The following is a 25784-nucleotide window of genomic DNA, read 5'->3' on the forward strand; positions in this document are numbered from 1 at the left end:
GCGGTGTGCCTTCTCTCTCTGTATTGTCTTACTTATAAAGGAACGTTCAACCATTACTATGGGGACTTAAAAAAATAACATCTTCCACATTGAGAAGTAAGTACTGCTTTTACAATTCAAAATTGTTCTAAATGATGTCTTAAAAAAAGATAACCTTATTTAAAGAGAAAGCAAGAAAGGAGATTTTCAAAATCCTTTCGAAGATGTGTCAAAGTTACTCATTTAATTTACATATACATCTCTCTTCTGTCACCCAAATAAATTAAAAGAAACATCAAAATATCTAGAATTTGACAATTCTCAGCTTCAAAAAATAACACTGAATAAGTGTAAAACTATAAACATAAAATAGAAATTTAAGAGTAAACACTCCTCCCTTTCTTTTTCCCTAAATACTTTGACCTTGTTTCTAACTTCACTTTTAAAAGTACTGTATCTCCAGCAGCGAAACTGAAGCTCTGCAATGCATTTTGTAGCATGAAAGTAAAGGGGTGAAGTTCATGGGCCTTGGAGTCAGTCAGCTCTGGATGCAATACCAATTGTTCCATGTTACGTTCTCTGTAACATAGGTATGCCAATAGTTTATACTTCACACTGCTATTTTGAGAGTTAAATTCACATCACATACCTTAGAGGGGTGGGTGAGGTGGTGTCAGGTGCTGAAAATGTTTCCAAAAGTCTTTGCTTTCTCTCTTTATTTTTTCCTCTCCCCTTCTCTTTCTTCCATCTTCTATCTTTCTGCAGCAGTATAATGGGTAATACCAGGCTCTTCAACTCACCACTGTGGGCTAGTGGTTTTCAAACTATTTTGTTTATCGACCATGTCAATATTTTGTTATTGTAGTTAGAAGAAAATGTCTTCCTTTCCATGTATAGTTTCCCTCTTCTACTACTGCTGCTTCACCTCAGAAGTTTCTGGATAATTTTTTATTAGTTCTTCACTTCAGGTTCATTCACTAAGCTCCATTCTACATAGGGTCTTTGGGGAGGTGGAAATTTCTCCGTAACTTCTATTTCCCACTTAATTTGTGCCCCAGACTTCATCTCTGAAGTTGTTGACATCGTCAAGAACCGAAGTCCATGGCACACTCTGTAATGATGGAGATCCCTTAAGCTTCCACCCTTGCCCTCCCCTTTCCTCTCTCCATTTCTCTCCCAAAAGTTCCTTGCCCCCTCATAACTCTTTGGTCCTCACCGAAATCCCTCCTTGGGTGGTTTTTGTGTTGTTCCTAGTCAAGTTCACTACTGCTGGATGGATCCAGGAAGTGTTGGGAGATAAGGGACTTCTGAGTCACTGCATAGGGAAAAGAGACACTGAGCTTCAAAGAGAGTGACTTAAAAGTAGTCAATCACATGTTCACATTGTGAAAACCTCTGTTGCAATTCTGTATACTTTATAATATAAAAAAAGTTTATATATCTTTATTTTGAGAGAGCATAAAAAATTTCATTTATAAGGTGTCGGCCTCCAGGAAAGTGAAGAAAAGAGATCTTGTCACAATTATAATAGCATAGAAGCTTGCTTCATATGAAAATACTCTCATAGATCTTGTAATATGCTCTTTCCTGGGATTACAGATCTAGAACATCAGGATGGGATTTTTGGCATAGGAAAGATGAATGTTTCAGTGTCTCTCTGACCATACTGTAACTGTCCAGAAAATAAAAGATGCAGTGCTTTGGGGTTTTCTTGAATTCTAAGACTCATCTGGCAACCCCAGGGTTGCAATCCCTCAAGGCAACCATTGGATGGGGCTTAATAGTAACTGCTTTTAGGTAGAGCTTGTCCTCCCTAGTTATCCACAGCCCCCACCACTCCCTATTGTTTTGTGCCAAGTGTATATTACTATTTTACCCTTCCTATTAAGCCCTGTATACACATTTGAGTTTCTAAAACATAGGGTGTGAGATATATTAATCCTCTAGCCAAACCTTAGATCTCTTGTTAGCTTTCTTTCAGAACGGAAACAAGTTATGCCCACTTCCTTTGCACATCTAATCCTAGAAATAGTATATTGCTGATCTAACATTAAATCCATCCTGTTGTCTCTCATACCACTTTGTGGGGTTGAGGGACCAAGTACCCACTAGGTCTCAGATGGGAATGTAGTGATGAATCTAACTTTTTAAATGAAGCTACCTAGCAGCATTATACTGCTGCAGAAAGACAGAAGCTTTTTTTTTCTTTTCTACTGAGATGCTCCAGCCTGTGTGATGCTTTCACTGTGATCACAAGAGTCTGTCATTTGTAGCATGTCTGGGGCAACGCCAGGGGCAGGTTTCCCAAACTTCATTACACAATTTGCTCTGAGGTCCACCATTTCCTCAGGTTACCACCACTGAATAGTGTGCAAATCTCTACTTCCATGTAACCAGGTATCCTTCTTCCCAATCTGAGAGAATTTTTTTCCTCTCTCCTTACCCTCAAAGACATTCATTTTCCTCAGTATTAGTGGGACACTAAGCATTGTCTCTTAGTATGTCCCAGGAGCTTTTCCTTTTGTTTCCAATAAAAATCTCTGAAGTGAAAAAGTAAATATATGAATGAATACTAATGTACTAGCTGGCCACTAGAACCAAACAAAAGAATGCATCAGAATATGAACAAATAAACACATTGATAAGGAGATCTACCAAAGAAGCCTAATCATTCTGGGCTTTTCTGGAATTGACCATTTCATGATTATTCTTTGGTTCTAGTCCATATGGTAGGGTGATACTATGGTGGGTAGGGTGGAAGAGGGCTGCACATTTGGCTAATGCTCTGTCACATTACACATTGTATCACATGGGGATAAGAATGTATTTACATTATCTTGCTGCTGTCTGCCTTAGGAAATAAAAGATTATGGACTTATTATGCCTATTGATATCTCTGAGAGATTTTCTTACTAACCTGTTATTATTCTAGGGGTGGAATGGCTCAGAGGGATATTCTGCATGGAAAAAAATGATATATGATATTTCAGAATTAGAACAAATATCAGAAGAGAGTGAGGATATCTGAAGTGTTTTTAGAAGAAATTATACTAGTTGGAGTATGAGTAGGGGAATTTACCAATTATGAATTGATCAGCACATCTGAGGGAAGGTGTTTGGGGCTTTCCAATTCCAGAGCTAAGTTATTGACCATGAATTGCACCTATGGTGTCATTTCCTATTGGCTCTCTCACCATCCCACCTACATAAGTTTCTGTGCGTGCACACGTGTGCGTGCACACACACACACACCCCACCAGTTATTTGAACGTGTTCCTGTACTGGAGCTGACTTCTGTTCTCTCTGCTGGACAGAATGCTGAAACTTAGCATGAAGGGTGTCAACTGAAAATGCACGTATTTTGCATTTGTAGGTTTACATAATTTGCAATTTATAGTGTAAGCTGAGAAGAACTGGTTCTTCGCTCATCCCATAATTGGGTCTTTTCAGTGATGTTCATTCTTTGATAGCAATAGCTCCTTTTAATCCTGAATGTATTGGACAATAATGTCCTGACAGGCTGCCTCCCTCACAGATAGTGTCTATCAGGTGCTGCTTGGACATTCTAAAGTCATGAGGGGTGAAAGTCACGAAGCTTATCACCAAATGAGTTGCTGGCCTTAAGAGAGTTCCTACATGTTTGAGTGGTGCCAAATAATCCCATAGGGCAGGGGCTTTGTGTGCTCAACCTGTACATTTCCAGTACTAGTACTACATATGGCAGAAGGCAGACTCTCAGCAAATGTTTCTTGAGAAATGACCAAAATGAATGTGAATTAAGTAAGTCCGGTTGCTTTTAATGCTGAAGTGGAAAGAGCTTACAAGGATTTGAAGATGAGACCAACCTGGGTAGGAATCCAAGTTCTTCCAGTCTCACAGGCAAGGTACTCCCTCTTTCTGATCTCGAGTTTCTTTTACTTGAGGAATATGGTAAGGACTAAATGAGTATTAAATTTGCAAAGAGCTTAGCACAATGTCTTCATCAGATATACGTTCAATGTTAAATGAATGCATAATGTTTAGCATATTTTCATGAGTAAAGCCAATTTTTAAATTAATTATCCTTGATATAAAATATCTATCCTAAGAGAACATTTAATAATTATTGTGAAGTTTTAGGCATAATACAATTTGTGATATATGTGCTATTATAGTAATGATGAAAATTAACAAAAGCAACAACAATAGTATCTACTGTTTACATACCACTTACCATGCAAGGTGTCAAGGACTTCTAATGGGTTATTATATTCCATCTTTACAACAGCCCTATGAGGGAGGTGCAATTATATCTTTGCTTTACAGATAAGAAAACAGAGTTAGATGGATTAAGTAGCTGCGTAGTCAAATGCCTAATATGTGACAAGTTTGAGCTCCAACTCAAATCTGCCCAACAGCAGGTCCCAAGTTTGAAGCTTTCCATTGCTTTTCACAAAGCCAGGATTCAACAATCTAACTCATACTAATAAACTACACACACACACACACACACACACACACACACACACACGCACACTGAACCCAATGAAACCACAACACATTCTTTTAAGTTTTATTTATATTTCTTAGTTCAAGAATTACACACTAGCCAACATTATTATATATTTACATGCTGAAACTGGCTGTAATAAGTTTAAATTCAAGAAAATAATTCTTATGTGCTACTCATTTATAATCCTCATTTGTTACTATCTCATGTATCCCAGAGATTTTAGTAGTCCTGTTTTTTAGAAAGACATGAAAATAGATGCAATGATATCCACTTGTGTTTTGCATTTTCTAGCCATTGGAAAATGTGCATTATGTGCATATTAAGAAAGGCTACAAGGTAATTAGTAAGGCTGATAATCACTACATTGTGAAGAAACTAGAATATCACTTTTTATAAAAGGACAATTCAGAACTGTGCAGGGACAATATTCATAACAGAACTATTTAAACACCCATGCAAATAAAATTTTTTAAATGCTATGGAATTTAAATCATTTGCAACTTCGTTTGAAATAATTATGTTTAAAATGACCATGGTTTAACTCAAATTACTGAACTGAAAAGGAAAAAGATACAAGCTGATGGAACTGTCAGCTTGCTTCTGGTGGTACAAAGACACACAAATGGGCATCAGATTAGTGGACATTTGACAGGAGAGAGACATTTGGTTTTGAAAGTTAAAAAACACAAAGTTTTGTTTGTCATCATATTGGATCATATTTATCTTTATCACAAAAGAACTTTTCAAAGCAAATTAAAATCTGATGTTAGAATTTTTGCATATATCTACAGAAATTCATTTCAATTTTTAAGTAATAAAATTTTAAGGGTGTTGCTGCTTTTTTTTTCTTAAATGATTTCTTTACGGCAGTATCTTAGTTAGCATTCTGTTGGCTCCTTACTAGTTTTTACAATGTTCCTAGCGTATTTGGAAAATATTTTTTAAACCTTTGGTGTGAAGCAGTCTTTTTTTTTTATTTTCCCCTATTTTTCCTTTTTTCTTTCCTTTTTTTTTTGTTTTTTAATAATTCTGGAGTCTTTGGTTAAAAGGAATAATACTATCTAAAGACAAAATGCTATTATTAAAAAAAAGTCTCATGTGTATTATGTGTAATAAATTTCTGGAACAGGTATGAATAATAAGCACTTTTATTTCCTGTAGTGCCATCAATATAAACTTTTACTCTTTTAAAATTGAGATTTAAGTTACAACCTTTGGTGTCTTGAACTCTGACATATAAAAAAATCTATCAAGTTATCGATGATCATTTCTGCTTTTCCCATTTCCATTTCTAAGGCTATCTCTTGGCTGTTACATTGACTACATAAACACTACAGCATTTCCCATAAAGGGGATGAGAGTGGAAGTGAGAGAGCGGAAAGTGAGAGTGTGAGTGTGAGTGTGTGTGTGTGTGTGTGTGTGTGAGAGAGTGTGTGAGTGTGTATGTGTGTATGTCTGTGATAGCAAATTGAAACCCTTCTGTCTGGGATCCCAAACCATTTATGCAAAAGGGTGTTTAAATTACTCTGCTGGGGCACTGCAGTAACTGTACTTAGTAAAAAATAAATAAAAATTAAGAAAAAGAATTAAACAATTATTTGTATCTATTGACTATTCATTTACAGCATGTTGAATTATTTACATAATATTATAACACATAAACATAAGCCATAAACAGAATTAGCACATTGCCTTACCATAAAATACAAATTAGAAGTTAAAAATATTTAAGAAATCTGTTTTAATATTTACACACGCTCAGTGAAAGTTATGGTTGCTCACATTACATGGACTCTGTACACTTAGCAAAATGGCATGATTGCTACAGTTGAGAGTATTTGCCCTAACCAACATGGTGGGGTTATTATTTTTTTTTCCTCCTTCAAGGAGGATTTTTTTTTCATTTTCTGTTTTAAGACTTTGTTTTTAAATCACCAATAGACAATGTTATTTGTTTTCTTGAAAAAGAGAGCAAGTAGACAAGCAATGTGAGAACTAGTTAATTCCCGATGTTCTGAGGTACAGTACTATTGTAGTGTCAAACTGTGCAATGGTTCATAAGAACTGTAGGCATTGATCTGCTGATAGAGAAATGCTCAGTACCCTGTATTATTAGTTTCAATAGGTTGATTTGTTGGTTGCCAATTAAAAATACTCATACATTGGTTAAATGAAGGAAATAAAACATATTAGCTTATTCCTTTTGTTTTCCAACATATGAATGCATATATATGTATTTATGTTTACATGGATCTATATATACACATATATACATGTAGATATGTTGTAAGACCTGTTGTTGATTGTTTCGCTGTTTTTGTTGTTTAGTATGAACTTAGTCATAAGACTGGAACACAGTTACCTACAGAAAATGGAAATTGTGTTAGTTGCCAATTTAATGCAGGTCTTGCTTAAAATGAACATGATTCATTTTCCCACTGCATTCCACTGAACTTTCTCTATGTGTTGTGCTTTTATAAGCTGACAGACTTTTTGTGTTCCTAATACTAGAATGTAAAGTCTTTTGGTTCATAAACCATTTTTATTATTATTATTATTATTATTTTTACTTAGCACTGCTTTTGAAGACATGAGAAGATAAAAGGTCTAGATGGCACTGCTTAAGTATTTTCCCCTGTTGTTAAATTGCAGTAGAAAGAATTGTAACATTCCTTATGCAAACACATGATTATGTTGCATGAGTTTTCAATTCTGAAAATGCATTTCATACCTACTAGCAGTCATGTACAATATATATATACAGATTGAGATCAAAGATTTCATTTAGACTGTGCATTTTAGAGTCAGAATTTGCCTATGAATTTCACAAAGATGAAAAACACCTTAATTGCTGGCTATCTGGCTGTTTCATAATCAAAAGGAAAACTATATATATATATATATATATATATATATATATATATATATATATATGTATGTATAAAGTGATACTAATACCATATCAGAATTGCCAAAACACATTTTTGTGGTCCTTAAATTTAACCACTGGATACCAAGCTGACTGGTTTTCATAGAGTTATGAGATCTAGCACCCCTCCCTAACCCACCCCCAGTTTGGTGACTACAGTCCAATTCAACTACAGTAAAAATATAGTTAAAAATAAAATCTACATCTACTGTTGTCTCTGGGCAGGATGAGTCATTTGTTTCTACCTACGTGGTTATTGAATGCCAATATGTGGATTTCGTTCTAGGGCATCTGTTTGAAGCTCCCATCTTTCTCCTTTTTCTGGTTTCTTCTTATCACTGTGAACAGAAATGAATCCTTGGTCATACGCTTTTGAGGCTCATGCTGCAAAGTTTCTTCTCTCACTTTGATCTAGATTACCATGTTGACTTCCCTGGACATTGAAATTTTGTTGTAACCATAAATGACAATATCAAGGATTTTTATGGCTTTTATGATAATTGCAAATAAGAGCCCACTGCTAGACTTGGGCTCTGAGTTGTCTCTAGAAAACCTTTCTAGGATGGCATTTTGGAGTTGTGCACCTGAGTTATCGATATGCTCCTTCCTGATATATGCTACTCAAACTTTAACCCCTGGCGAAAAGGGACAGGCAGGCACTTTTATTAGTGTGTGCCCCAAAATGATTGCCTAGGTGAAAGCATGTACCTGGAGAAAATTGAGAAATTTTTACTCTGAGCCCATGGGCAGAAACTTGGTTGGATTCTGCCCAAAGATCATACTCAGAAGTGTTCAAATGTATAATCAAAAAATAAAGGCCAGAGTTCCCTTTGCTGGTGAAGGAAAAAAAAAATACCTCCCATCTTGGAGCACAGAATTTAGAAAGCTGAATGCTAAACCTTTTTTTTTTTTTCCCCTCTCTGTCTGATAGTTGGAATAGGAGGGCAGCAGGACTCTGTCATATTCCAAGCTGCTGAATTATCAGGGGGAAAAAACATACATTTTATCCACAGGCAAATACTGGCCTTGCCTACTATGCACAATTAGGGATGTTACTTTGAAAATAAGTGTTTCTTGTCTTTAAAATAGAAATAGCAAAGTCATCCTCTAAGAAAACATTCAATCAAATCAAACTTTAAGGAGAAATTAGCAATTCACTATTTTCTCCAAGAAAAGCAAAATATGGACCTCACATTGATAGAAATAAAATATATTAGCTTATTCTCTTTACTGTCTCACATATGAATGCATATGTCCAATTATTATAGAAAGAAGCACACTGACATAATTTAAAAAATGAATAAAAGCAATACATCATGCCTGCTGATCAGTTATATATTTTTCTGTAATATCAATTGAGGCTCATAACATTCATCATGTTAATGTGGCTTTGTTGTTATCCTATTCTACACTACTTTTCATGTTTTCTTTGATCCAGCCGATCGCAACATATACAATGAAAGCACCCTTAAAAAGTCAAATCCAACAAACCCACAAACTAACTCTACTTGTGCACATAACCCTTTAAGTATTGTTTGCTATGAAAAATACAAAGGTGAATGTCATTGCACATAAGGAAATGTAGTTCAATCAATCTCTTCAAAGCCTTGCTTTGTCTCCTAAGAATATAATCAGGATTTCAGAAACAAGAAAAGCTGGCAAAGGACCATTAATCCTTTAAAGAAATGAACAAATCCTTCTTTTGAAATACCCTATTAAATTCAGAAATAAACTTAAGGGAAATGTTGTAGAGACAGCTGACATTGTCTGAGAAAATCAACCTGTCTCCTAGCTTTATCTGTGCTCTATATTAGTATATTTGAATGACTCCCAATCTAACCTGCATCTAAGACACTTCTAATTTTGCTAGCTTTTCTATTTTGTGGTTGTCTTTTGATTAGATAAACTATAAAAACCTCTTTAGGTGTGCTGTCAAAAGCCTGTGAAGTGGGGGAAAAAATCTCTCTCACTGACCTTTTGCCATTATACAAAATATGTATGGACCAGATGTTGTGTGGGGCTGGTAAGGGTCATGCTGCTCGCTTGCTTTAATTTTGTTACAACATTTGTTTCTGGATTTTCCACTCTTCTCTGGATTATTAACTCTATTTTAACCAACAAGAAATAGCTTTTTAGAAACATTTCTTGGCCACCACGCATGATAATGTTTAGTAGTCCCCAGTTTCTAGAAATGTCAAAATGGAAGACATCAGAGTTGACTCCCTGTGCTCAAGCAGAGACTGGCCAAATTTGTTACCAAGTCTCTGTCTTCACTCTGCCTATCCTGTTTGAACTACATGAGAACCTTCTAGAATCCAGTGGGAACTATCTTCCCATGACACACCATTATCACCTTAAGACAGGCATAGGTCATCTTCAGTAAGTATGTTTGCATGGCATTGCAGATGTTTCATAAACACAGTGCCATCTCAACAGCATGCCAACCTTAGAAATGAAGATGGGGAGTATCTGGATATGACCACTTCTCAGCAAAATGACTGGCAATGCTACTGAGCCCTCTCAGAATATCTTCTAAATAATTGCCCTCTATATAGGCTGCATCAGCAGATAAAGTGGAACACTCAGACAGTCTTGCCAGCATGTATACAAATCACTTGCATTTTAACTGGAAAACCACAAGGACCTTAGTGTATTCATTACTTAGCAGAAGCAACCCAAATGGTATGAAATGGACCACAGGATAGGCCAGCAACTAAGGTATTTTAGCATCACTTTTGTCCTGGATTGATGTGTTTTCCAAGTCCTACGTCAGGCTGTACAACTGGTTTGAGGAGGAATCTAGTCCTTGCTTCCCATGGGAGGCTATGTTTTAGTTCACATAATAAAGCCAATAGACGATGTTGAAGAAGGAAAAAACCACTGGGAAGAATATGCGGGACCACCGATCTATGGCATTCACATCAGTCAAGTCGGGGATGGTGATTTTCAGTTGGGAGGCACGTCTCCGCAGGCGGCTTTTCTTTTGTGCCACATGTCGCTCAAGAGCATTTCGGCCAAAACTATGCCTGGGTAACCCGGCTTTCCGATATTGGATGCTGGAGGCATCATAGGCCAACATTGTGCTCCTGGGGTCTCCAAGTCCCATCACAGCCTCAGATGTGGCCATTTCGTTTTTTATCTCAAGAGTGCTCAGTAAGATGTTCTCATGTGGGTCCATCTGCAAGGGAGAAGAATCGAATAAGATAAAACAGTAAGCCTTTATTGCTCCTAATTATGCAAGGTGCTAGGATATGTGATCTAGGTAATATTTATCAGAGTGTTAAGAGAACCGGCTTTGAGGCTACATTATCTAAGAAGGATAACAGACAAACAGATATTGCTCATCATCTGACTAAACCAAAATCAGTACATCATTTAGAGCCATTTGAGATCACTGAGGATCATCAGGCTATGAACTGAGATGAGAATGTAGCTTGATCAAGGCTAGTGTCTCACATTTTAACTATATCACAAATATCTTCTAATGGGTTTATTTTTGATGCTCAAAAATCAGAGGCACTCTGATGTTTGCCATTCTAATGATCTTCTTTTAAAAAGCATTGCAATTACCAAGTTGTTTCAAAGTGGCCACTCAAGAGATGAGGGAGAAAGAGGGACATACCAGCTGGGTATGTGGGTTTGGGATCCATGTGTCTGGGTGCATATCCTGGTTCTGCCACTTACTATCTAAGTGAACTTGGGTGAATTCCTAATGTGAATGGTGCCTCCATCACTATAAACTATGCTAGTTTCAGTTTCTTCATCTATTAAATGGTATAATAATCCAACCTTAGAGCACTTCTTTAATAAGGTAATGATATAATAGACTGCTGCTACTACCACTTAGGGCATACAGAGAAATAGAAGGCGTGGCACTCTTTAAAGAACTTACAGTTCTGATATGAATAAATACAAAATTAAGCTGTGCTAGGTATGAAATAGTATTAAGGGATTAATTACTGAGTTATGCTCATGATAGTAGCCTAATTATAGATTAATTCATGCTAAAACTAGAACTAAAACCAGTAGATAACATTTGTTAAGCACTTGCTACATATACCAGAAACCTTTTCCTATAACTTCACTTAATTGTTTCTTAACACCCATGATTATGAGATATCACCCTAAATTTGCAATATCAATATAAATAGGATAAAAGAAGAGTTTTGAACAATAGAAATTCAGGCATCATGTGACTTGCCAAAATACAATAGAATTCAGAACAAGTGACTTGAAAATTAACAGCTGGGCAAAACTGTGCATGGTGGAAGGGTCAGTGGGGTGAGGGATTGACCTGAGAAGGAATGGAAGGAGGCAGGATTCAAGAAGTGAGTGAGCCCAAAGTTGGCTGTATTAAGTTGAATTCTGAGCCCAGGGAGTAGGAGGGTGTCCTGTAGATATGGTGACCTCTTTTATCTCTTGGATGATTTTAGCTTCTTGGCAAAGCTAAAAGGAAAGAATGAATACTGACACCATGATGCCCAAATATCAAATGACTGTGATAATGTTTTTTTGTTTTATTAAGAAGGGAAGATTTGTGTGTCTTATTTTTAAGAGCCTTCAATTGCTACAGATAATAAAACCTAGTTGCAACACATTATTATTAATAACAGAGTACATTTATTTTGATGGAGAATCATGATATACCAATTGCCGGTAAAGTTGTTGAAATATAAAATAAAATAAAAATGATCAATAGTAGATACTGATGATATATGGAAGCAAGGGATATAACCAAACACTTAATTGGAAGATAAAATGGTCTGAGCTTCATGAATTATGCAGAAGGCAAAAAGAAGGTTGCTAAGATTATATAGTAACAATTAGCTTTCAAATGTGGTTTAATGACCCTGTATTTTAAATTCAAATCTAAAATATTTTGAGAAACAGAACCTATAAAATATGCTAGAACCTAGTAATTGACCAATTAATCTCTGCCCGCTGATTAGATTTTCTGTAGGTTTGGTATATGGTAGTATTTTACTTAGTGGACATATTAAACAAATATATTTTCTTAAGATTAATATTTAAAGTTTATAAGATTTGGAAATGAAACCCAATGAATTTAGAAACACTTCTCTCAAGGAAGGGCCAGGTAATGGCTTTAGTGATGGATTCAATGGCCCTAGGGAAGAAAACAAATGTTTAAAGTCATGTCTCATGTACCAGGGCTTTGCAGAAACTGTCTAACTGAATGCTCACGACCATCTTTTTGAAAAAGGAATTCATTCCTAGGTTATAAAGTGAAGGCATCATCAAATGTCACAAAGTCACACAGTTACTAAGTGATGGAGTTTGATCATTAGAGCACAAAGCTTGGGGGAGAGAAGTGTGACTTTACAACACTCAAGGAAAGTAAAGCGGATAGAAGTGGGGGAACATATCACTCTTCATTATTTCAGAGAGTGTTGTTATTTTCCCTTCTGCTCTGGGTTGTTTGCTCTTTTAACTACCTAGAAAATAACTGCTTAGCAAAATTCCTTTGGCCGCTACACATGACAGTTGTTCAGCAGTCTCCCCCTCTTTAAGCACCAGGATATTTGTTTTTCTATTGAGCAACTATGTTAAGAACAGTTATATACATCAGACTTGGCTGAGGTAAGAATACAGATCAATAATAACAAGCATTATAAAAATAATGAGAACAGTGGACTCTTAGTATGGCAACTTGTTCTAAGTTGGATAATTCATCTGATTTTAGTGGGTTTCTGTTGTGTTATTTATGAAACCCAAGATTTGTTAGATAATTCTTGAAGCTTTATAATTTATTTTTAATCAAAAATTTACAAAATATACATAACAGGCACTAGTGTGTGTCTGGCGCTGTGCCAGGTGTTGTAGCCACAGTGGTGAAGAAGACAGCACGGCTGCTGGTCCCCGTGGCAATAACAGCCTCCAGAAAACAAAATGGACTTGAAGTGAAAAGACTGGACTACTGGTTGCCCTGTTTCTTATTTCTAACCTTGGAACAGTGATTTAATCCATCCCAAGCTAGTTTTCTTCAACTGTTAAGAATAAAGTTTTGGGAGATCAACTGACTATGCAGGAAGAACTTGGGAAGCAGAAGTGCTATGCAAGGTGATTGTCACGACAGGCTACAAATGCAGTGGGAAACATAAAGGTGCTAGCGGGCTGAGAAAACACAGCAAATAGCCATGCCTAAAAAAAGTATCCTGCCCTCACAGTGGATGTGGAATAGACATGAGTGATGAACTTTCCGTAGGTAAGCCTAATCATCTTGCCACTGCTGAAGATCTAATCAGGCTGAGGCTGCGGTTGGTTGCGGTAGGTGAGACAGGTTGGACATCTGCATCAGCTTATAAAGTGTGACTCCTCAGTGTTGTGCTATATTAGGATAGTTGAACCCCAAACTTTGACTGCCTGCAGAGTCTTAATTAAGGTCATTAATAGTCAAGGTATAAATTAGCTTCAATTAAAATACAAAACAATGAAAAGAAAAACAATCTTTTTTTCCCAGAAAACTCTTACCCTTAGCTATGGAGCTGTAAAGTGGAGAGGTATAAAGTACAGCTGCCTTCATTTCCAATTTATTTCCCAATTAATGGTGACATGGAGGAGGCAGCTCAAGCGGGTTGCAGTTTATTAGGCTGCACATTCAAGGGAAGCCCTGAGACACTGCTCTGATTACCCCATCTTGTCCTTGAAGGGCCAGTTTTCTCACGTTCTCCATAAAGCCTCCCAGATAATGCCAACCTTGTTTACTCGCCTCCTCAGAAATTAGCTGCATCCCTCCCTTGACACTACGCCACAGCATCTGTTTGTTTACCCAACTTGCTGTGGAATCACCAGTTCTAAGAATTTTTTGTTTGTTTGTTTGTCTGTTTTGAATAGTAGCCCGATCAACACCTGGAAGCATACTGTTTTCTTTTAGAAGTGGAAATATAGTGCAGTGTTTCCAAGTTCTAATTCTGGACTCAGACAATCCACATTTTGACTTTGGGTTGAGCCATTCACTAGTTTTGATTCCATGGGCAAATCATTCAACCTCTCTGAGTTCATTTCTTATACGTAAAGTGGGAGAAACACCAGTCTCTAGAGTTGTTTGAGAGGATTAAATAAGACAGCACATGCAAACCACTTAGCCCAGCTTTGCACATAGCAAGCACTCAAAAAAATCATAACTGTTCTTGCTTTTAAAAAGCAATAAATATTCATTAAATGCATACATTTGATCTTCCATGGCCATTTTTTTAAATGCCATCGACTATATAAACAAACCAGAGCTTTGAATTCATCAGATTATTTAAATTTTGCTTTGATTAGTGACTTCTGTAAAGTGCTGAGAACAATGCTTCATATAAACACTATGTTTTTGTTACAATACATAATACACTTATTAAGTATAATACATAAGTCTGGACTGAGCTACTTCTGAATGCTGAAGTGAGATGAGTAAAAGCTGCCTTTCATTTCACAGGTGGAGAGGGAGCACAGTATTCATGGGTTCACAGATCCACCAGCTATCCTCCTGACTGATAGGGAAAACAGCCCTCAAGCCAGTGTCAAAGAGGGAGATGTCTCCATTGCTAGTGTGGCAGAGCAAGGAAAGAGCCTGGCTTCTCTTTCCTCATGGCCCTACAACATTCCACCATAATGCTTGTCATTATGATCATCTGTTTAATATTTGGCTGCCCCACCAGGCTATACTTCCTGGGAAAGGCAGAAGCAAGGTCTTTTTCTTTCACTGTTGTATCCGCAAGCACTTGGCATGGTGCCTGGCACATAGTAGGGGCTCAGTAAGAAGTGATTAGATAGAATTAATTTTGTGACCTTAGTAATCCAATCTCTCAGTGAGTCATCAGTAAGGTGGATTTAATTTTGCAGCACCAGTCTGAAGATTGGAACTGTATGGGGTTACCCCCTGAAGTCCTTTCTCACTCTAGGTATTCTCCCTCTATTTATACAGGTCTCTTGCTGAAGCAGTATGCTCAGGTGCCTGAAATATGGAAGGAGCATTTTTGATAGGGCCCTGGTTATTTATATGACGGATGCCCCATTCTTGTCTCAGAGAAAGGAGCTTAGTGAGTAGCAACTAGAAGCCAGGACTAATCATTTTACATATTGACCTCTTTCAGTTATCCCAGTGGCCCTATCTCGTGCTCAGAAAATAAAGCACAGAGAAATTAAGAAACCTAACACAAGTTCTCATAGTGAATATGTGTTAGAGTAGGAATTAGAATCTGGTCTTTGTCCGCCGTGTCATGCTGAGGCACAGCAGCAGCCCTCAAGCCCTTGTGTACTCTACAGCTCATAAAAGAGGACCCTCTCGGGGCGCCTGGGTGGCGCAGTCGGTTAAGCACCCGACTTCAACCAGGTCACGATCTCACGGTCCGTGAGTTCGAGCCCCGCGTCGGGCTCTGGGCTGATGGCTCAGAGCCTGGAGCCTGTTTCCGATTCTGTGTCTCCCTCTCTCTCTGCCCCTCGCCCGTTCATGCTCTGTCTCTCTCTGTCCCAAAAATAAATAAACGTTGAAAAAAAAAAAATAAAAAAAAAAAAAAAAAAAAGAGGACCCTCTCAGTGAATGGTAGTCCTCTGGAGGCTTGCAAAATTTTCCTTAATAAGGAATGAATAAGAATTTCTGTCTTTAAATATGCCACTAAATATGACAGCTGATGTAAAATCCTATTAAATTCAAATGCTTTCACCTACGTATAGTAGACATCTGTGGTTTGATAGTTCACCAGCCCTACCAGGGACAAATTCTGTCTAGGAACCATCTCTCAGTATTTCCTTGGTTTGGCGGATGGTATAGTCTGTTTCAGAGGTTTCCAAACTTGAATATTCATCAGAATTCCTTAGAGGCTCTGTTAAAACATAGAGATCTTGGGACCCCACTTGCAGGGTTTCTGAATTAGTAAGGCTGGAATAAGGCTCAATGATCTGCATTTCTAACAAGCTCCCAAGTTAGAAATCACCAGCTTGCAGGTGATGCCAGGCTGCGAGGCTGGGGTTCACACTTGGAAAACTATCAGTCCATTGGACAGCAGCAGAAGGGCATGACTTCAAATAAAGAAGAAACAGAGGCCTTGAGACACAATGAAAAAACTGAAGTTCTGACCACAGTCCACACCACCAAGCTGAAAAGCAACTTTCATACAGAGAAAACATATGTGACCTCCATTTATTACTTTCTGGAGGTAGGAACTATATTAAAGCCTTTACACAGTTTCAATATTTAATCTTGACAATAAACCTATGAGAAAGTTATTTCTAATATTCTCATTTTAAAAATGAGGAGATTGAGAATTCTGGATTATTGATCTGTCCAGAGTTGCACAGTTGGTATGTAATGTACTGGCACTAAATCTGTCTGTTCCAAGGTTCCTAATCCTCACACAACACAACTGTCTATCTTGAGACTGTCTTCAATTATGAGTTCTGTCTTAAAATGCCATCTCTTTATCAGGGTGTACTTAGGTGAAGACATTCCAGAAAATGAAGGGAATAGCAGTTGTCATGTGGATTTAGCTAATCTTTGAAATTGGGTCTCTACCCCAACCTTACCAGGCTTGACCAAGTGGATTTCCTAATTGTCTTTTTCTTCAGTTGAGCAGTGAGACACAGTAGAAAACACTAACCTGTCCTTTTTTTTTTTTTTTTTTTTTTGATTAAGATATTAACAAGACATAGTTTCCCTTTAACCAGAAAGATCATGTACCAATCTCTACTGCTCTGGGAAATATAACAAAATATTTTTCAAATTTTCATGTTTTGGCATTTTTACTTACTCAAACACCCATGAGAAATTTGTTGATAGTAGTTAAAACAAGAGAGAGAAGGAAGCAAAAGTAAATGAAGGGGAAGAGAAGGAAGAGGCAGACTAGTGAATAAACTGTCATTCTCTGCAGATAAATTGCCTTTGCAAGAACCAAGCTGAAGGCCTTGCTTTAGTCCAAGCATCTACACTATTTGCTTTCTAGTCTTGAACTTTAACTTACAGGTGTCCATTCCTGACAATAAGGGTTTTTGAAGAGGCCCTATTAAACAGGCCAGTACGAATAAAGAAAGTCTCATGTTTCTCATTCAACAATCCACCATAAAATTATGCTTTACCTGGGGTTATTTTGCTTATCAATCAACAATTAAATGCTGAAATTTTGGGAAACAGAGTGATTTATTTACTCCAGCATTCCAGAGACTCTATGAATGATTCTCCGTGAATAACACAGTGTGCACACTGATTGAATCAGCTGTTCTGTTGGGTAGGAGGATGGACTTTTCTGCTGACCTAAGTTATTTCCCAGACTGACCTGTCTGTTGATGGTTTAAATAGGAGTAAATTCATGTTAAACATCTGGATTAAGAGCTTTTCTTTTCCTTCTTTCTATTCCTAATTCCAACATTTTTTTTTTTTCCATCAAGAAACAGAACATGCTTTGGTTAACAGAGTTCCATTTTGCTTAAAAGGTATCACATTAAACAATGATGAATGGATCTTATTTTTATATAATTTGTTAATTCCAGGTCTAGTTTCAGATTTCTTGCTTCCTTTCTGCACCTTTCTCAATGACAGGTGTATGCTCTGGAGGAATGTCCTTGTCCAGAAAAACAAATCACATCCCTCAGTGACCCAGCAGCATCGCATGCTTATCTTGGGAAGTGAAAATGGGGCTATTTTAAATACCAGTTTACCACTCATATCATCAAGAGAAGAGTGAGAAATTGCAAAAACTCAGGAAATCCTAACTCTGCAATTTCCAATTACTGTGACTAGTATTGGGTAGGAGATCATGTTTTATCTTCCATGAAATGACACTGTGACCTGAGTAACTTGAAATGCTAAGGTAATGAACTGTTAACCACCTGGGAATATCCAAAGCACTTCTTTCCAAAGTAAAAACACTCAGAAATGACCTAACATGCATTCGGTATTTTAAGAGGTGAAAAAAAGTTCACCCAACCAGAACATGAAATGAAGATTCTAGGAGAGCAAGAAAAGGCCAATATCTTTGTGGAATGCCTCCACCAAAGTAAATGGGGAAATAGTAACCAAATATGGAGTTTAGATCTGGAACATAAATACAGAAGAATACTGCTGAAATACCCAGGTAGTTGTGGAAGGGTGGTCATTTTAAAATACAAACTGGTAGAAAAAAAAAGGGCTGAGATTTCTACTCTACCTTTTTTTAATTTTGTTATGCTATTATAAAGTGTTTGAAGACTTACAACCATATTATGAGGAATTAGTACTATCAGCATTTTGAAAACAACCCTTCCCATCAAAATGCAGAAATTTGTAAGTAGCTAAAATTTACTAAGTGGTAAAACAATCATTTAAATTTATGTTTGCAGATTGAAATCTTGTGCTTTTTCTACCAAATATTTTCATATGAAGTGAAATACTTACAGTAAGGACATAGGTGGCTCTACTTATTGCTGTTTTGATTTTCAATTTTTAAATTCTCATAGGTAGGTCACATGAGTGTGTATCTCAAGGTTTGTTTAGTGAACTGTTTCACTGTTAAGGAAATCCTACTCTATAGTCACCACAACGTATAAAGATTCTGTTTCAAACACACACGTGCGCGCGCGCGCACACACACACACACACACACACACACACACACACATCCATCTGGATAAATGGATGAATCAAGTGAGTTCAGTGAGGTGTTAAGTTATTATTTCAAGTGATATAGAATTTTTTAGAGGAAATAAGAAGTATATCTCAGGAGCAGAAAGAGAAGGATATGATTTTTCTCATAGCCAAGGCTAGAAGATAAAGCTTTCATAAAAATTATGATTAATACAGGATCACTAGTGAGAAGACCTTCAGCAAGCATAGCCATCAAATGAACTAATGCTTGTGCTCTTTTTGGTCCTTCTCATATGGGTTCCTACCCCTCTCAATACCTATAAGAAGAGTGGAAAGAACACTGACCTCAGCAGTGAGAGCCAGTTCTAATCTTGGATTGTTCTGGGCCTCAGTGTTCTTGTTCAAGGAAGTCCAGGTGGATTTAGGACAGCCTTTGCTAACCCCCTCTACCAGGGAGTTAATCCTCTGGCTATTACCAACTGAGCCCTCATTTCCCCCATAATGGCAAACATGTAAGCAGCGACTGTATCCCATTGCTTATGTGTCCCTAATGCTGACTGCTAGAGTTGGTACGAAGTATTCAAAATAAAACTTGCTAAATGGAATTACTAGAGGATTAGATTAAGTCTAGGATCACACATTCAAAATTGGCTAGAGAGATCATATAAAAGTATGAAGCAGGTGTCATGGAGAATAGGAAAGAGTTGGCCCTGGAGTGAACTAGACTAAGAAATAGAGGGCTGCCTGACGGACATTTAAATCCAAAATTTTAAGCTTCACTATTGTGGTCAAAATCACATCTAAGGGTTCAGCCCATGGGATGCTACATCAGTAATTTTAGATTTAATTTATAAAAACTTTGCCTTTAAGTTCCATTTAATCTATACTTATGAACTGCTTTATCGCCTTTAAAAATTATTAAATAACATAGGAATAATGCATAGAGAAATTCTGCCTAGCAAAAATCCTATAGTCCTGGAGTGTCCTTCAAAACTGTGATCTTGGGACACCTGGGTGGCTCAGTCGGTTAAGTGTGCGACTTTGGCTCAGGTCATGATCTCATGGTTGGTGAGTTTGAGCCCTGTGTCAGGCTCTGTGCTGACACCTCAGAGCCTGGAGCCTGCTTTGGATTCTGTGTCTCCCGCTGTCTCTGCTCCTCCCCCCACTCATGCTCTGTCTCTCTCTCAAAAATAAACAAACATTAAACAAATTTAAAAACTGTGATCTTGATCCAGTGCTAGTATTGTATTTGTTTTCCTAACCACATCGTAGCGCCTTGCTGTGAAATTCTGCAGTATCTCTCTGTCTTTGAACTTCATAAGTAGCCTTCCTAATTTTTGTGGCTTAATCTCTTTCATTTCTTTTACTTTCACAGAATCAAATTTATTTATTGTGGAAAATGATTCCTTTCTATGTATGTATTAGTTTATGTGCAATTGATTAAGAATGGTATGCAAATGACAGATCATGTGTTTTATTTATTTATTTATTTATTTATTTATTTATTTTTAATTAATTAATTAATTTATTTATTTTTATTTTTTGAGGTAGGGAGGGGCAAAGGGAGAGGGAGAGAAAGAATACCAAGCAGGCTTGCAGAGTGGAGCCGGATGCGGGGCTTGATCTAACCACCGTGAAATCATGACCTGAGGCAAAATCAATAGACAGAGGCCTAACTGACTGAGCCACCCAGGTGCCCTAGAGATCATGTATTTTTACAAATAATATTTGGATTGAGATAGAAGGATGGATGCTAAATTTAGGGGAAATGAGGCTACATTCAAATTGTTACATTTAATAATAATAAAGTACAATTAATAAAATATATGATGAATGGACTAATTTGTTTTGGAAGGTTGACAGAATTCTTTCTGGGTTCTTTCTAATTTAATAAATAAAGCTACTAGTTTCAACTAAAGTTGAAAGTCAGGAGTTGTTTTAATTGTATGGAAAAACATAAAAGATTGGAATCATACTGAAATTCTCTGAAGGAGGAAAAAGTGAAGGAAAGTGTATTCAAAATCTACTAATTCTAATGGACATTTCTTCCATCCAAAGGAGGGACTTGTCTTGAATTACTATAGTTCCTTAGGATGAGTAGAATAGAGGCAAGTTTTAAATGAGCTTCTATAAGCACAGAGTCTTATTTTGATACATTTCAGAGAGGCAGATGTGAGAATTTGTCCATTTAATTCTGATAACTCAAAGAACTTTTAACACCTGGAAACTCAGGTCCTGAGAGATAAAAGTTTGTTCCAGTTCAATTTCCATTTGAATAATTGACTGAGGTCCCAAGCTGGAGGTAAACAATTGATCTAATCTTTTTATTAGCTGGTTCATACAACTCAATGCATTATGGGTGATGACTTGGTAAGATTTTTATACACACCATGTAACTCGTAATTCACAATTTCCCAACCCATTTTTAACTAATACCACAGAGGACATTTGTTTTGGTTTCCTCCCACAAGGCTGCAAACATGTCAGTTAAGTGTTTCTAGTGCACAGGGTAGGGGGAGGAGGAATGGGTAGCCTTTAGCAAAGAAGAACTACATTTTCCCTGTAGGGCTTACACATGTTTTCAAGGGTGATGACAGTGCATGTCCCTAAGAGAGAAAAGGGGGGACTTTTCCAGCTAAATGCCCTTGCTCTTCATAATATTCCACAGCCCAGGACAGTGAGTGATAGATGCGGCAATTGATCAGGTTAAATTTCAAGACTTAATGGCAGGTTATGATTGGCTTAAAGGTTGTGTGATCCATAATTACCCTAGGTCATTGGGAGACTCATGGTTTTCTCTTGTTATTGGGTTTTGAAACTCACCCAACCTTGTCCCATAAGCTAATGAGGATGTGGGTAGGGCATACAGAACCACCCATTGCCATTGCCTCATTTCTGTGTCAGAGGGAAATTACCGTCTGCTTCTATCTTTCATCTAAAAGCAAAGAATTCAAGGTTTAATTTCTGTCCTCCTTAGTGAAGGCACCAAAATTTTAATGTAGTTAAAAATCTGATAGTTCCCTCTCCCTGGAAAATATTGACTCAAAAAGAGAATTAGACTACTTGAGAAAAACAAAAATAAACAAACTATATCACCTCCACTCATATGTATTAGAGACACTTATTCCCTCCACAGAACCTTACCCACAACCTCTAATTGTCTTTCATTTAATTTAGCTAAGAAGCCAGAAAGCTGATCTAATGTGGACCACATGGGCAGGATTCCAGGGAACATATAGCAAAAGGGTAACAGAAAGGAGCAACATATTCAACTCCACAGAGATGCAAGGAACACAGCCAGTGACCTTGGCTTCTACGGATTTAGAGTTTAGTTTGGTTCTTGAATGGCAGGGGCCATGAAAGTGTTGCTGAAATGGGTGCCTGGAACAGAGGTAGGCTGGATGGGGAGGGTATGTGGATTCACAGTGATTACTGAATCCTATGAGTGGGAGTGGAGACACATGTTTAGCATTAACTAGCACTGGATGTAGTAGCTGTGCTTAAAAAAATTGCATCGGTAGAAACCAACTCAGCAGTACTTAAAAGGGGATATAGACAAAATAACTTACAGTGTGTAGTTTTAAGCATGTACCCACTGTATACAACAAAGGAAAAATAACTGATGCTAAGAGAAGTCTGACTATAGAACAAATGTCTTCATAACAAATATGAATGGCAAATATCTAATTACAACAAAAGTATTTATAAGCTCCAGACCATTTCTTAATAGAACATTACTATTACTGAATAATATGCAGCTGTTGGAATAGGACCAAGGAATTTCTAATATTTGTGTCATCAGATAATAGGGAGTAGGAGGATCCATATTCATCCTTCCTCACTCTTACATATCTTGCATCTTTCACAGTTCAGTTCAAATGTTCCTTCCATTGGGAGTCTTCCTTAACATACCCCACTCTGTCAGTTCCTCTCAGACATACTCTCATAGTAATATAGAAATTTCCTTCACTGCATTTATTATCACTTATGTATTATTTCCATAAATGTTTACTGAAAGTATATCCTCCCTTTAAGATGTGGTCCCTGTGAGGGCAAAGGGCATGTGTGGTAGGGACTCAAGAAGTATCTGCTGAATTAGCAGTTAATATTTTTAGTCAATATTTAGAATCAGGCGTATCTGTACACTACATTCCAGGCAGTAAGTTATAAACATTCTATATGGATGATGGCATGTATTCCTCAGCACAGTCCTTTGCAGTAGGTGCTCTTATTAACTCTCATTTCATAGATAAGCCTGCTGAGGCTCTAAAATTTTAAGACACTTGCAGAAAGTAACGCAATGAGTAAATAAGGGATCTGAGATTTGAACCCAGACAGTCCTGTTTCAGAGTCACCACATTTAAGGTTGATGGTACACGAGGACTTACACGTTCCCTGTAGAGAGTGAAATGCCCTATTGTTTTGAAGGGGGGACATTTAGGAAATATAAGTGTGCACCATTCATCTGAAGGAACAGTGACAAGAATAGGGCAGAAGCACTGGCCGAGTAAGAGATTAAGGCCTGAGCTCAGAGACGGGGAGGATAAATGTAGCACTAGGCCTTTATAAAGGGAGAATCAGGCCTATCAGACATAGGAAGAGGAAGAAGATAGACAGGGGAGCCTCCTATGTCTACACAACATTACATTCAACAAGTGCCAAGTTAGACAGCTTGAGGGATCTCATCTTTTCCTTTAGGACCTTTCCTTCTAACTTTGATGTCATTTAGGAAGAATCACTATGTGAAATGAGAGGGATTCATGTTAGATTTTATTTTAAATGTTTTTATTTTTGAGAGAGAGATTGAGAGAGAGACAGAGCATGAGCAGGGGAGGGGTAGACAGAGGGAGACACAGACTCCAAAGCAGGTTCCAGACTCTGAGCTGTCAGCACAGAGCCTGATGCAGGGCTCGAACTCACGAACTGCGAGATCATGACCTGAGCTGAAGTTGGACACTCAACCGACTGAGCCACCCAGATGCCCCATGTTAGATTTTAAAACAGGCTAGCACAGGGGTGCCTCAGTCGGGTGAGTGTCTGACTTTGGCTCAAGTCATGATCTCATGGTCTGTGTGTTCGAGCCCCGCATTGGGACCTCTGCCATCAGTGCAGAGCCTCCTTCAGATCCTCTGGCCCCCTCTATGTCTCTGCCCCTCCCCTGCTCATGCTCTCTTTCTCTCTCAAAAATGAATAAACATAATAAAATAAAGTAAAACAGACTAGCACAGATATCCAAACTCTTTATCCCTAGACTCTAAGAACTCTCAGGGTAAACCTATAAGCATTCATCTTCTCTTGGGCTGAGGCATTAGTGGACTCTGAAACTATACTGCTTGAGATAGAAACACTCTGGGTTAAAGACAAGGTCACAAGATATTTAACCTTTCTGAGCCTCAGTTTTATCAACTGTAAAATGGTTGTTTATCAACTGTAAAATGTAAAATCATTCTATGATATATGCCTTTTGGGTGACTGCAAGGATTTAATGAGATGATTCACAGTGCCCTATACGATAAATTCACAGAGCAGTAACTTTAATTATAGAGTAAGTGGGCAAAGGAATTGAACTTGTGTTATATCACAGTCAGAAGAGGTTTAGGATGGTAAACCGGTTTCTGACATAAAACAGCCTTGGAAGTGGTGACAGAGGATGACACACAGCATGTGCTCAATTACTCTTTAAGAAACAAATGAATGCATTCCCACCAACAGTGCAAAGGGGTTCCCTTTTCTCTGTGTCCTTGCCAACATATGTTGCTGCCTGAGTTGTTAATTTTTGCCATTCTGACAGGTAGGAGGTGGTATCTCATGGCGGTTTTGATTTGTATTTCCCTGATGATGAGTGATGTTGAGCATCTTTTCATATATCTATTAGCCATCTGGATATATTCTTCAAAAAAGTTCTATTCATGTCTTCTTCCCATTTCTTCACTGGGTTCTTTTTTGGATATTTAGCTTGGTAAGTTCTTTGTAGATTTTGGATACTAACTCTTTATTGCAGCCACTCTGGAAAACAGTATAGAGGTTCCTTAAAAAATTAAAAATAGAAACTACCTTATGACCCAGCAATTGTACCACTGGGAATTTATCCAAAGGATACAAAAAAGCTGATTTGAAGGGGCACATGCATCCCAATGCTTATAGCAGCCCTATCAACAATAGCCAATTTATGGAAAGAGCCCAAATGTCCATCGACTGATGAATGGATAAAGAAGATGTGGTATGTACGCGTGCGCGCGCACACACACACACACACACACGCTATGGAATGCTACTCAGTGACGAAAAAGAATTAAATCTTGCCATTTGCAACAATGTGGATGGAACTAGAGGGTATTATCCTAAGCGAAGTAAGTCAGTCCAAGAACGACAGATATCATATGATTTCACTCATATGCGAAATTTGAGAAACTCAATAGATAAGTGTAGGAGAAAGGTAGGAAAAATAAAATAAAAACAGAGAGGAAGGCAAACCTTAAAGGCTCTTAAATACAGAGAACAAACTGAGGGTTGCTGGAGGGGAGGTTGGAGGGGGGAGATGGGTTGAATGGGTGATGAGCATGAAGAAGGGCACTTTTCGGGATGAGCACTGGGTGTCATAGGTAAGAGATGAATCATTGGATTCTACTTCCAAAGCTGAGAATACACTATATGTTAATTAACTTGAATTTAAATTAAAAAAAAAAGAAAGAAATGAATGTAGCAATATACATGTGCTACTCTCTGCTACAGTCCTTTGGCAGGGAGCTTCCTGTTGGTTTTGGGCTGTGTGAATCTTCTAGTTTCAGTCTTCCAGGAAAGTGTCTAATGTTGAGACCTCATTATTC

General features: G+C 37.6%; 1 protein-coding gene across 3 annotated transcripts in view; it reads right to left on the minus strand.

Annotated features, from left to right (window-relative positions):
• Positions 1-4519: 4519 nt before the first annotated feature.
• GABRB2 (gamma-aminobutyric acid type A receptor subunit beta2) overlaps positions 4520-25784 on the minus strand; it is a 250599-nt gene continuing 229334 nt past the window's right edge. For all 3 annotated transcript variants that reach the window (XM_040443934.1, XM_040443951.1, XM_040443941.1), the window contains one exon: positions 4520-10578. In XM_040443934.1, coding sequence (XP_040299868.1) covers positions 10231-10578 — 348 coding nt within the window. In that variant the 3' untranslated portion in view covers positions 4520-10230. The remainder of the gene's footprint in view (positions 10579-25784) is intronic.

This window comes from Herpailurus yagouaroundi, unplaced genomic scaffold (assembly GCF_014898765.1).
Source record: "Herpailurus yagouaroundi ecotype Mexico unplaced genomic scaffold, PumYag 29, whole genome shotgun sequence".
Lineage (NCBI taxonomy): Eukaryota > Metazoa > Chordata > Mammalia > Carnivora > Felidae > Herpailurus > Herpailurus yagouaroundi.